Source organism: Sapajus apella, unplaced genomic scaffold, assembly GCF_009761245.1.
Source record: "Sapajus apella isolate SASKATOON/1434 unplaced genomic scaffold, GSC_monkey_1.0 scaffold1, whole genome shotgun sequence".
NCBI lineage: Eukaryota > Metazoa > Chordata > Mammalia > Primates > Cebidae > Sapajus > Sapajus apella.
Genome location: NW_022436941.1, coordinates 21,049,140 through 21,063,583, shown reverse-complemented (window position 1 = coordinate 21,063,583; position 14,444 = coordinate 21,049,140). Strand labels below are relative to the sequence as shown.

Sequence of the window (14,444 nt, the reverse complement as noted above, 5' to 3'; positions counted from 1 at the left end):
AATATTTATCATTTCACATTATGAAATGTAGGTCAGCAAGTAGCTAGAATCCTACTTGAATATTTTTCTTAAACCTTTTTATTTTTCTAAAAAATTTATGAGATTTTTATTGCTTGAAGCTTAATTGTTTTATTTCAGTGTATTATAGCATAACTTTTCAAAAACAGTTTAAGTATTATAGCATAAATTTTCTCTTTTTATCTGAAACAGTATACTTTGGGTGATTGTGCATTGATCAAATATCTGCTGGATACCTAGTATTTGCAAGGCACACTGTTAGGTATTAATTTTCTAAACTGGCTGCATATCAAAGTCACCCTAGTTATTACATTATATTACCTGTTAATTTAAGTAAAATATAGATTCTGAATGCCAACCCTGGAAATCCTGTGTGTGTGTGTGTGTGTGTGTGTGTGTGTGTGTGTGTGTGTGTGTGCATATATGTATGTATGTATATTTAGGGTAGTGGTATTGGTGACAGTGGCTAGGAAGCTCCTTACATGTTTCGTATATAATCAGCCTGATGGGTTCCCTTGGAAACCATTGTTATAAGGGAAGTAGAAATGTGTGAGATAGGTTTCTGCCTTTAGGGATTTTAAAATATGAAAAGAGAGATTAGATGTATACTCCCGAATGATTATAACTGAACAGTGATATGAATAAGGAGGTATAGAGAATAACTCTTAAATTTTTTTTTACCTCCTTAGCCTTAAGTTACATTTCTCATGAATTATTTTTCCTCGGTAGCACCTGTGCATTTTCTTTAAGTAGTTTTAAAATTTACTGTCTAGTAAATGTGAATGTTCAAAATACGAGATACCTGTGGTTTGGAACCTTTTAAACTGCAGAAAACCAAGGTCAAGACTACTATTTATAATCTATTACTGTTTATAAAACACCAATTGATAAGACACAGGGCATCAAGCATCAGGAGACTGATATCAACATCTCTTAATGGCTCATTTGTTGGTTGTAGTGGTAGTGTCATAGGCTGACTTCCCCTCATCATGTTAAAAATAACCACTAGTTGGAGTGAAGGAAACCTCACAGCAGTGCCTTCTTTTATTATTTAAAAAATAATTTCAACTTTTATTTTAGATTCAGGAGGTACATGTGCAGATTTGTTACATGGGAATATTGTGTGATGCTGAGGTTTGAGATATGAATGATCCCATCACTCAGGTAGTGAGCATAGTATCCAATATGTAGTTTTTCAGCTCTTGTTGTCCCTGCTCTAGTAGTCCTGCATTGTCTCGTTTCCATCTTTATGTCCATATGTACCCAAAGTTTAGCTACCACTCACAAGTGAGAACTTGTGGTATTTGTTTTTTTGTTTCTACATTAGTTCGCTTAGGGTAATGACCTCTAACTGCATCCATGTTGCTGTGGAGCACATGATTTTGTTCCTTCTCATGAATGTGTAGTATTCCATGGTATATACGTACTACATTTTCTTTATCCTTTCCACCATTTTTGAGCACCTAGATTGATTCCATGTCTTTGCTGTTGTGAATAGTGCTACAATGAATGTATGAGTGCATGTGTTTTTTTTGGTGGAATGATTTCTTTTCCTTTGGGTATATATCTGGTAGTGGAATTGCTGGGTCAAACAATAGTTCTAAGTTCTTTGAGAAATCTCCAAACTGCTTTTCATGGTAGCTGAACTAATTTACATTCCCATCAACAGTGTATAAATGTTCTCTTTTATCTGCACTCTCATCAGCATCTGTTATTTTTTGACTTTTCATAGTAGCCATTCTGACTGATGTGAGATGGTATCTCATTGTGGTTTTGATTTGCATTTCTCTGATGATTAGTGATATGAAGCATTTTTTAAATGTTTGTTGGTGGCTTGTATGTCTTCTTCTGGGAAGCATCTGTTCATGTCTTTTGCCCATTTCTTAATGGAACTTTTTGTCTTTTGCTTGTTGAATTATGTTCCTCATAGATTTTAGTTATTAGACTTCTGTTGGATGCATAGTTTGAGAATATTTTCTCCCATTCTTTAGGTTATCTGTTTACTCTGTTCATAGTTTAATTAGGTCTCACTTGTTAATCTTTGTTTTGTTGTAATTGCTTTTGAGGATGTAGCCATAAATTATTTCCTAAGACTGATGTCCACAATGGTATTTCCTAGGTTTTATTCTAGGATTTTAATAGTTTGGGGTCTTACATCTAGATATTTAATCCATCTCAAGTTAATTTTTGTATGTGATGAAAGGTGGGAGTATAGTTTCATTTTTCTGTGTATGGCTAGCCAGTTATCCCAGAACCGTTCATTGAATAGGGAGTCCTTTCCCCATTCCCTATGTTTGTCAACTTTGTCAAAGATCAGATGGTATAGGTCTGTGGCTTTACTTCTGGATTCTCTTTTGTTTTCCGTTGGTCTTTTCTTGTACCAGTACCATGCTGTTTTGGTTACTGTAGTTTTACAGTATAGTTTCAAGTCAGATAATGTGACACCTCCAGCTTTTTTTTTTTTTTTTTTTACTTAGGATTGCTTTGACTATTTTTGCTCTTTTTGGTATCATATGAATTTTAGAATAGTTTTTTCCTAATTTTGTAAAAAATGACATTGGTAGTTTTATGGCAACAGCATTGAATCTTCAGATCGCTTTGAGCAGTATGACCATTTTAACAATATTGAGTCTTCCAGCTCATGAGTATGGAATGTTTTTCCATTTGTTTGTGTCATCTGGTGATTTCTTTTAGCAGTGTTTTATAGTTATCCTTGCAGATATATTTCACCACCTTGGTTAGATGTATTCCTAGGCATTTAATTTTTTTGTGGCTATTGTAAATGAGATTGCATTCTTGATTTGGCTCTCAGATTGAATATTATTGATGTATAAAAATGATACTTTTTTTTTGTTCATTGGTTTTATATTATGAAACTTTACCTAAGTCATTATCAGTTCTAGGAACCTTTTGGTAGATGGAATCTTTAGTATTTTCTAGGTATAGAATCATCTCATTGAGAGATAATTTGACTTCTTTTCCTATTTGGATGTCTTAAAAAAATTTTTTTTCTTGCTTGATTGCTCTGTGTAGGACTTGTGTTGTGTTGAACAGGAGTAGAGATTTAAGAAAGAATGGGGTAAATGGCATTGGTTGTATGCTTAACAAATGTTTGTTGAATAACAGGGTTAAAAAGGACCAAGAGGAGTCCTTGACATTGACAATGGTTATTTAAAAAATCTAATGTATCAAACTGTTGATGTTTAAAATTTAGCGATTCAGGTATCCTGACTGCTTTTAATATTGAATTATTTTTTCTAGTGAGTTCAGGAACATTATTTCAAACCATAGTTTTTTCAGTTTTGCTGAGCTTACAGTGAAAATGCTATTAAATTCTTTCAAATCTTATTATAGTAATCTTTGGTTTTTAAGACACTGTATTTCTTTTACTTTTCATTCTAGGAAAATTAAAATGTGAAGCAGTTGTTGCTGATGTCCTAGATAAAGGATCCGGTGTAGTGATTATTATTGACGGTAATTAATCTACAGTTCTTATAATAATATTGTTAGATTAATAGGCTTTGTGTGTGACATAATACTTCACTATAGAAATTGATTAATAAGTTTGTATTTGTCTTCCAGTTTGTAAGAAAACAAGATAAACTTTTTAAAACTCTTTAAGAAAAATAAAGGAAGGGGAGAAGGAATTAGTTCTGAACTCAGGCTGGGAAGTGTGGGGCATTTCATTGGATTTAAACAATATATCCAAATCACAAAGCTGGAAAATGTAGCTTGTATTGATAATGTAGAGGAGAATTAAGCTTTCTGGCATCTGTTTTTAGCAGGAAGAAATATTAGTTAGTCCTCACTTGACAGTTAGGCTATATTTTAGGTATTCTTTAATGTGTTAGCTATCTGGAACTTGAAACATATTTGACTGCTGAATTATTCTTACAAATGGTAGTTAGGTTCCTAGACTTGTAATTAATAAGTTTCTAGACTTTAACTTATGATGTGGTTTAAACATCACAGCCACATTTTATTTGCAGTGGGAAAAAAAGAGTATAGTAGTTTAATAAATGTTGAAATACTAGTAATTAAACATAAGGTAAAGATACGATGCTTAAAATTTGTAAATTTTATAAATTAAATTTTAAAAATTAAATTTAAATTTATAAATTTTAAAGTTTAAGAACGTAAAAGTAGATATTCATTGTCAGTAATTTGGGAAACAAAGAACAGTATAAAAGTGGACATTATTTAATATTTAGAATATAAGTTTATCATTTTTGTTGTAAATACATAGGAGGTTATATTGTATATGCTGTTTTGGAACTTGCTTTGCTTTTGCTTAGTAATCTATTGAGAACATTTCTGATGCTCGTAAATATTACATATGTTCTCTTCCTTCCTTCCCCTGCTTTTCCTCTTCTCTCTTCTCTTTTTCGGTTTTCATACTTGTCATTCCAGATGTTGGCCAAGGCTTGGCTACTGTTCTGTCAGTTCTCTTTCAGTCTTCTCACCATTGTACCAAATGTAATACACCAAAAAACAAAAGTCCTGTAGAAACCTTGCTTTAATCTTTACTATTCTCTCTTGATCTGCTCCATTTATTCAAATACAACTTGGCAATAGTATATTGAATTTGTAGACAAATTATAGGTGAAATTGGGTATTCAATTGCCTGTGTGATAAAAAAAAATCTTATTTTGAATACATTGACATGCCTTTCCTAATTTTTGGTTATAATTAGATTTTTCTGTAGTATGCAATTGAAAATCATATTTCTAGTTTTGCAGAGCTAGACATAAAACAGATAATACTTAACCTGCCCCTAGTAAGTTAGTAAATAGAGGGACAGCTGTCTTACTCATTACTTGCTCACTTATTTGCTAACTTGCTCAATCATATCATATATTCACTGATTTATTAATTAATTTAATAAAATTTATTAGGTACCTTTTTTTCTGTACAATAACTATTGTAGTTGTTGGGAGAATAAGAGGGAGCAGAACAGCCATGATCCTGCCATCAAGTGACTTACACCTTCATTCCCACTTATTTTCTCTCCATGCTTTTCTTGATTGCTTTGGCAGAATGTTTGAAAGTTCGAGTGTGATTACCTGTTCTTTCTAGTGGGATTGTTTGAAATGTTTAAGGTGGAAAGAATTGGGATCTGAATAGCAGTTTGAGAGGCTTAAGAAGAAGTGAAAGAAACTGCTTTTTCATAGTTAAGAAAGGATTTTGAAACTCTTCTTCTCTCTGTCTTTCAGAGTCAGGTAGTGAATGGATTAAAATGAATGCCCTGTAATCCAGACCTGGACACCTTTACATGATAGAACTCTTTCAGTAATTGGATTTTGTTTTTGAAACCTTGAAAGGAAATTGAACATATCTTGGTTAACTAGTTATGTCTTAAACAAACCTTGAACATATCTTGGTTAACTAGTTATGTCTTTTGGTAGTAACTTCTTTTATTTCTTTCTTTTGTTTATTTTTCAGTGTATTCTTACTCTGAGAAGGAACTTACATGCTACAATCAGTTCTCTCTCTTTCTTGTTGGCTCTGGAGGCTTTGGTGGAAAACGGACATCAGACAAAGTCAAGGTAAACTATGGCTTAATAAGCAAAATATATGTGTAGTAAAGGATTCTTACCTGTATGGTTGAGCCTTGAACAGCCTGAGTTTGAACTGCACGAGTCCACTTACAGGCAAATTTTCTTACACATCTGCCACCCCTGGGACAGCAAGACCAACCCCTCCTCTTCCTCCTCCCCCTCAGCCTACCCAATGTGAAGATGATGAGGATGAAGACCTTTATGATCACCTACTTCTACTTACTGAATAGTAAATATTCTTTTTTATAATTTTCGTGACATTTTGTTTTCCTAGCTTATTTATTATTATTATTAACTTTTTTTGTAGAGACAAGTGAACATTTATTTTTATCCCTTTCTTCTTATGTGTATTTCAAGTCTTTTTCCAAACAAGACCCCAGGAATCTCCAGATTCAGTTATGTCGCTAGGCTTGGTCGAGTGCTGCAGGAGTCTTAAGGGAGCCTTGTACAAATGCTAGAGTTACTCATTTACCAACATTAATCTCTAGGATACAGGATGCAACAAAGCAGGACTCTTTCCTCCATGGAATGTGCTGATTTCATATGAGGCGGCAGCCAATGTAGAAAACGGTTCCTAGCTTATTTTACTGTAATAATACAGTATATAATATATATAACAAAAAATGTGTGTCAGTTGATGATTTATTGGTAAGGGTTTTGGTTAATAGTAGGCTATTAGGTATTAAGATTTTAGGGAGTCAAAAGTTATACATGAATTTTTGACTGCATAGTAAGTCAGTGCTTCCAAGCCCCACACTGTTTAAAGACCAAGATGGCTGATCACTAGCAGCTCGGGATTGTAGCTCCCACTGAAAGCACAGAGAACGAGAGGACGCCACACTTTTAGATCAATTTTTGCTGCTCACGCACCAGGTGATTCCCAGTGGAGGAGCCCTGTGGGTCGCCAGCGCGACTCTTGTGGCTGGCAAGGCGGTTTTGCTGCTGCCTTGGTGTGGCAGTTCTTGATGCAGAGTAAAAGCACCATCAATCTTAATGCCGCTGTTTTAACCGGCGCAGTGGGTTGCTCAGATTTTAGCGTCGGGAATCAACAAGTTGGATGTCCATTCAGAAACCCAACTATAAAGACGGTAATTATAAAGATCACAGATGGATAAATCTATAACGAAGGGAAGAAACCAGCCTAAAAAGGCTGAGAATACCCAAAATCAGAACGCCTCTCCCTCTACAGGGGATCACAATTCCTCATTAGCAACAGAACAAGGCCTGTTGGAGAAAGACCATGTTCCGTTATCAGAAGCAGGCTTTAAAAAGTGGATGATAAGAAACTTCTGGGAATTAAAAGAACTTGTTCTAACCCAATGCAAAGAAACTGAGAACTTCGAAGAAAGACTTGACGAAATGTTAACAACAATACACAATTTAGAGAAGAATATAAATGAATTAATGGAGCTGAAAAACACAACACGAGAACTTCGCGAAGTATGCACAAGTTTTAACAGCCGAATTGATCAAGCAGAAGAAAGTATATCAGAGGTCGAAGACCAACTTAATGATATAAAATGTGAAGACAAGATTATAGAAAAAAGGATAAAAAGAAATGAGTAAAGTCTCCAAGAAATATAGGACTATTTGAAAAGACCTAATCTACGTTTGATAGGTGTACCTGAATGTGACGAAGAGACTCAATCCAAGCTGGAAAATACGCTTCAGGATATTATTCAGGAAAACTTTCCCAACCTAGCAAGGCAGGACAATATTCAACTCCAGGTAATACAGAGAACACCACAAAGATATTCCTCAAGAAGACCAACCTCAAGGCATGTAATCGCCAGATTCACCATGGTCGAAATGAAGGAGAAAATACTGAGGGCAGCCAGAGAGAAAGGTCAGGTTACCTATAAAGGGAAGCCTATCAGACTCACAGCAGATCTCTCAGTAGAAACCCTACAAGCAAGAAGAGAGCGGGGGCCAATATTCAACATTCTTAAAGAAAAGAACTTTCAACCCAGAATTTTACATCCAGCTAAGATGTAAAATTGAATTTTATATCCAAACTGAGTTTCATAAGCGAAGGAAAAATAAAATCTTTTGTGAACAAGCAAGCACTCAGAGATTTCATCACCACCAGGCCTGCTTTACAAGAGCTTCTGAAAAAACCACTACAAATAGAAAGGAACGACCAGTATCAGTACAAGAGCTTCTGAAAAAACCACTACACATAGAAAGGAACAACCAGTATCAGTCTTTCTAAAAAATACTAAAAAATAAAAAACATCAACATAATTAAGAACTTGTATCAACTAATGGGCAAAACAACCAGCTAACATTAAACAGCAATATCAAACTCACATATATTATTGCTAATTCAACTGAATCCCCCAATCCAAAGTCACAGACAGGCAAAAAAAGCCAAGACCCATTGGTATGCTACATCCAGACCCCTCACATGCAAGGATACACAAAGACTCAAAACAAAGGGATGGAGAAAAATTTACCAACCAAATGGAGAGCAAAAATAATAAATAAATAGAAAGCAGGAGTTGCAATTTTTGCTGATAAAATAGACTTTAAAGCAACAAAGATCAAAAGAAGCGAAGGATATTACATAATGATAAAAGGATCAATGTAACAAGAAGAGCTAAAGATCCTAAATATATATGCAGCCAATACAGGAATACCCAGATATATAAGACTTATAAATAAAGAGACTTAGACTCCCATACAATAATAGTGGGAGACTTCAACATTAATATCAGACAGATCAATGAGACAGAAAGTTAACATCGATATCCAGGACTTGAACTCAGATCGGGAACAAGTAGACTTAATTCACATTTATAGAACTCTCCACTTTAAATATACAAAATATACACTCTTATCAGTACCACATCACACCTATTTATAGGTTTAAATGAAATATTGGTTGGCTGCTTGTTAATTATTTTCTTCCCTCATTTTTTTTTCTCCATGTCTCTATTACTAAACACAATTACAGGCATACCCATTTTTAGACTGCATTCTAGCCCGGGCAATAAAGCAACACCTCAGTTCTCTCTCCCTCTCCCTCTTCCTCATTCTTCCTCTCCTTCATTTTTCCTTTCTTTCTTTTTTTTTTTTTTTTTTTTTTTTTTTTTTTTTTTTTCCAAAGAGAAAGAATGAAAAAAAAAAGAGTACCTTTTGGATAACAGTTCTTCATCAGGTATAGCTTTTGCAACTTTTTCCCAGTCTGTGGCTTTTTATTCTCTTGATAGTGCTTTTCACAGAGCAGAAATTTTTAATAGCCTCCAGCTTACCAATTTTTTCTTCATGGATCATACCTTTGATGTTATATCTAAAAGGTCGTTGCCAAAAACAAACAAACAAACAAAAAAAACAACTGTTTGTTGATCTTGTTTCCCTATATATAATCTTATAGAGTGGAGACTTGGTAATCAATACTTTGAATTAGAGTGTGTTCCTTGAATTTGAAGTGCAGTTTATATGTATTCTATATATAATGTATTTTATGTGTAGAAAAGCCTTATTAAGTGTAATGAATCTGAGATACTAATGGGGATATTTGTTATTTTCTTGCACAATCTTTGTAGACTGAAAAATTTTTAGAAAAATCTAACACAGATGATTCTTGTATAGATTAAAATCTTCATTTATTAAATGACCTAAGTATTTCTCTTATGTAAGACAATTCTGGTTATTCTTTTGTTCTCAAATTATAAAAACACATTTTTCCTAAAAATGTTTAATAATTTGGATTTCACATTGATTTGGCTTTATTTGTGATAATAAGATTATTCTTTAGTGAATATTCTTCTGTAGTAAATAAAGTATTATTTAAAGCAGTATTGGGAGAAGACTTTTGGAATGGTGGCATAAGAAGCTCCTTGGACTTTCTTGTTAGTGAAACAACCATGACTTGTAAAAAATTGTTTTAAAACACAGCTATTTAATGTCTCTGGAAATTGTCCTAAGGGTATAGAGCAAACAAAGAAACATTTACTCAAGAAAATCTATTACATTTTGGCAAGAACAGTGAGACTCTGTGGAATTTGAGCCACAATCCCTTCTTTAGTTCTTCCTCTCCTGACTGAGCATGACAGAAACTGTACCCCAAGGCGTTTGCAGCCAATAATGTAGGAGCCCTCTGCCATGCTGCCTTCCCAGGAGGGGAAGGCTATTAACTTTTCTTTTCCCTCCCACTAGCTCTGAATTGCAGATGCTGTATTCCAGGTAAAATTTACTGACTTGTGAGCCTCTTTTCTCTATCTAGCCCCATGTATAGAGTGGAAACTTTACCCTACCTGTGGCAGGCTGACAATCTTGCCCTATCTTTCCCAAAGCATGGAGGTTCCATGGTTGGAGAGCAAGCTGAGAAGAACAGAAGCCACCACCCCTGCCCTGCTTGCTTCTTGTAAAGCAAGTGTATCTCTTGGAGGGAAGTATGTCACTATTTCCGCAGAAGTTCTGCCTAGAGAGAGAGGCAGGCTGTAATAACACAAAGCTCTGATGCTCTTCTCAAGGAAACAGACTCTTTTTGTAACTTGAGTATTTGCAAGTTCAAGCATAAGCATACTGTCAAAAACAAGGTGTGACTGTAGTGATAAGCAATTAAGAGAAGGCTGGTAATTCCATAACTGCGGGAAGCTAAAGTGTAGCCCAGCTAGACATTTACTAGAAAGAACCAGGAAAAGAGAAAGCTAAGAAAAGCCCTCCTGGGACTGTAACAAACCTCAGAGACTGGCCTCACTGACTACCCTTGCAAAGAGGCTTGAATTTAATTGGCTGAGATTGTTGAACAATGTATACCCCAGGACACTGCTGAAAATATTGGAACAGTCATCTGGCAATTAGCGGAACCTAACAACTAGGTATGACAACAAAAGAAGCAGACAGTTTAACAGAGAGATCAAGGAGAGACAGTCAAAGAGAACCAGTGTCATCCTAGGGTGACTGCACATACTCAAGGCGTGCCCTGTGAGGAGCAGTATCAGAGGAGGCTGTATGCTGTTGGGAGAATAGATTCACATATAAGAGTCTAGCCAAGTCACTAAGCAAATAAATAATAACAACAAGTCCTGGAAGGGGTCTGGGATCAGTGTCTAGTGTTGTTATAATCTATTATCCGAAATGCCCAGTTAGCAACAAAAAATTATAAGACATGGAAGAAACAGGAGAGTGTGAAGCATAGACAGAAGAAACAGGCAACAGAAACTGCTTTTGAGAGGACTTAGTAGACAAAGACTTCAAAGCAGCTATTATAAATATGTTCAAAGAACTAAGGGAAACCATGCTTAAATATTACTAAATAGATATAAATTATTACAAAGACCCAAATAGAAATTTTGGAGCTGAAAGTATAATAACTGTAATGAAAAATTTACCCTTGAAGGGCCAAATGTAGATTTGAGCTGACAGAAGAAAGAATCAAAAAAGCTTAAGATAGATCGATAGTGATTATATAAGCTAAAGAATAGAGAGAACCTCTGTGAAGAAAAAGAATGAAGAGCCTTAGAGAAAGGTGGAGGATCATTAAGCACACTAACATTCATATAATGGGTGTATCAGAAAGAGAGAAAGGAGCAGAAAAAAATTTAAGGAAATAATGGCTTTTGATGAAAAACATTAATCTATACATCCAAGAAGCCCAATCAACTCCAAATTGATTATTTATCTGAAGAGATCTATATTCTCTGCATCGTAGTAAACATATTGAAAGCCAGAAACAGAAAGAAAATGTTGAAAATAATGAGAGAAAAAATGACTTATTACTTACAAAGGAACCCCAGTAAGAGCTGACCTCTGACTTCTCATCAGAAACGATGGAAGTCAAAAGATAGTGGGCTAATGTATTCAGAGTGCTGAAAGAAAAAAACAAATACCGTAATGATCAACTAAGAATTTTATAACCAGCAAAATGATCTTTCTAAAATGAATGCAAAATAAAGACATTCCTGGAGAGAAAAACTGAGAGAACAGCAGCCTTGCCTTACAGCAAATTCTAAAGAAAGTTCTTCAGGTTGATAGTGAGTGACCACATACTGGATTTATGAAATACCCAGGATAGGCAAATCTGTAAAGTCAGAAAATATATTAGAGGTTGCCAAGGGCTAGAGGTGAAAGGAGACAATGGAGAGTGGCTTCTGATGGGTATAGGATTTTCTATTGGGGACAGAAAATGTGCTGAAGTTGATTCTGGTGATGGTTGGGTAACTCTGTGAATATAATAAAAACCATTGGATTTTACATTTTAAATGGGTGAATTATATGTGTATTATGTCAGTAAAGCTGTTTGAAAAATTAATATTGATCAATACTATATGAAAACAATGTCCTGGACCCACATTTAAAAAAAATTGTGCTCACTTATTGCTTGGATATGAAAAAATTACATTGACAGGTATTAAATGAGTATTATTTATGTCAGGTTGTATCTATTCACAGGTAGCAAATTATGAGTTATTAAGAACCCCAGGGCAAGTTGCACACTACACAAGCATATGCAGTGGAATTGTCTGAATGAAAAGCTTGGAAATGTTATATTCACTCTTAATACTTCCAAGCTTTTAGTGAAGATGTTATTTCAGAAAGGGCAAAATACAAGTCAGGCTGTATTCAATGAGGTAAACATAACATGCTGTTTGTTTTCCCTTTTTAACTATATGTTCTTTCTCTTTTTTTCCTTTTTCTTTTTCTTTTTTTGAGATGGAGTCTTGCTGTATTGCCCAGCCTGGAGTGCAGTGGTGCAATCTTGGCTCACTGCAACCTCTGCCTCCTGGCCTCAGGTGATCCTCCTCCCTCAGCCTCCAATGTAGCTGGGACTACAGGCGTCTACCACCTTGCCCTACTAATTTTTATATTTTTCATAGAGACAGGGTTTCAGACCAGGCAGGTCTCGAACTCCTGACCTCAGGTGTCCCGCCCCCACCTCAGCCTTCCTGTAGGTTCTTTTTAATATTGGGCAGTAATGAATTACTGCAGACCAGAAAATAATCTAAACTAGATACCATTCTCTAAGCACTTTCACAAGTATCACTTGTTGCTTTGAGAAAAAATCAGAGGTGATGCCAAGTCATAGTGAAGCCCTGTGCCATAATGAGTTGCCAGTCTGTTAACAGTTAAACTACCATGGCAACACTGTCCATCTTAAATGCCCTTTGTATACATGGCTTACAATGGATTTTGTGGAATAAAGGGAACTCAGAAACATTTTAAATTTTTATTTATTTTTAATCAGGCAGCCCTCAGAATCAAGACAGGTTCAGAGCATTCTTGGAACTCAAAAATTTTAAAAGACTGCCCAGGACCTATAGATTGAAGTCACGTCCTCCAAAACCTAGTAGAATGCATTGAAAATAAATATATAAATAAATCCTGCAAAATATACTGGATGCAGCGGAAACAAAGGAGTATAATTCATACAGTGATTTTTGGAAAACAGCAGCCTGCCTTTTGTTTGTTTTTAGAAGCAGCAACTTCCCCCATGATCTTTTTAATGTTTTTTTTTGTTTTTGTTTTTGTTTTTTTGGTGGGGGGGGTTGGTTGTGAGGATAAGTTTGGGAATATATCTAATTGTGGCATTTTGGTAATGAAAAATCGCTAATTTCTTCTTAACTCTTTCAAAGAATAAAAGTTTATTTTATTGTGGAAAATCTACCTAATTGAGAATAAATGTGTAATATAATTTTACTTCTATTATAAATTATTGAAAAGTAGATATTAGCACTTTAATTTTTTATGTTTACTTTGGTTTAAATCAACTGTAAACTGACACTCAGATACTTACTTTGTAAATGTTGCAAAATTTTCATCAAAAAGTAGTTTTCCAGGTTCATCCATGTCCCCACAAAGGACCCAAACTCATCGTTTTTTATGGCTGCATAATATTCCATGGTGTATATGTGCCACATTTTCCCTATCCAGTCTATCGTCGATGGGCATTTGGGTTGGTTCCATGTCTTTGCTATTGTAAACAGTGCTGCAATGAACATTCGTGTACACGTGTCCTTATAGTAGAACGATTTGTAATCCTTTGGATATATACCCAGTAATGGGATTGCTGGGTCAAATGGAATTTCTATTTCTAGGTCCCTGAGGAATCGCCACACTGTCTTCCACAATGGTTGAACCAATTTACACTCCCACCAACAGTGCAAAAGTGTTCCTATTTCTCCACATCCTCTCCAGCATCTGTTGTCTCCAGATTTTTTAATGATCGCCATTCTAACCGGCGTGAGATGGTATCTCAGTGTAGTTTTGATTTGCATTTCTCTGATGACCAGTGATGATGAGCATTTTTTCATATGTTTGTTGGCCTCACGTATGTCTTCTTTTGAGAAGTGTCTGTTCATATCCTTTGCCCACTTTTGAATGGGCTTGTTAGTTTTTTTCTTGTAAATCTGCTTTAGTCCTTTGTAAATTTTGGATATCAGCCCTTTGTCAGATGGGTAAACTGCAAAAATTTTTTCCCAATCTGTTGGTTGCCGATTCACTCTAATGATTGTTTCTTTTGCTGTGCAGAAGCTGTGGAGTTTGATTAGGTCCCATTTGTCTATTTTGGCTTTTGTTGTCAATGCGTTTGGTGTTTTGGTCATGAAGTCCTTGCCTACACCTACGTCCTGAATGGTTTTGCCTAGATTTTCTTCTAGGGTTTTTATGGTGTTAGGTCTTATGTTTAAGTCTTTAATCCATCTGGAGTTAATTTTAGTGTAAGGTGTCAGGAAGGGGTCCAGTTTCTGCTTTCTGCACATGGCTAGCCAGCTTTCCCAACACCATTTATTGAACAGGGAATCCTTTCCCCATTGCTTGTTTTTGTCTGGTTTGTCAAAGATCAGATGGTTGTAGAAAGGTTGTGTTGCCTCCGAGACCTCTGTTCTGTTCCATTGGTCTATATCTCTGTTTTGGTACCAGTAC

The 14,444-nt window shown here is 35.3% G+C and overlaps 1 protein-coding gene and 1 long non-coding RNA gene across 3 annotated transcripts in view; one reads left to right on the top strand and one right to left on the bottom strand.

Annotated features, from left to right (window-relative positions):
• LOC116545085 (peroxisomal multifunctional enzyme type 2) overlaps positions 1 to 5,615 on the top strand; it is a 52,420-nt gene extending 46,805 nt beyond the window's left edge. For both annotated transcript variants that reach the window (XM_032271794.1, XM_032271735.1), the window contains exons 15-16: positions 3,421 to 3,492; positions 5,461 to 5,615. In XM_032271794.1, the coding sequence (XP_032127685.1) occupies positions 3,421 to 3,492; positions 5,461 to 5,600 (212 nt within the window). In that variant the 3' untranslated portion in view covers positions 5,601 to 5,615. The remainder of the gene's footprint in view (positions 1 to 3,420; positions 3,493 to 5,460) is intronic.
• Positions 5,460 to 14,444, bottom strand: part of LOC116545334 — a 29,977-nt gene continuing 20,992 nt past the window's right edge. Inside the window, exon 3 of the long non-coding RNA XR_004266294.1 lies at positions 5,460 to 5,569. This is a non-coding gene — a long non-coding RNA (uncharacterized LOC116545334). The remainder of the gene's footprint in view (positions 5,570 to 14,444) is intronic.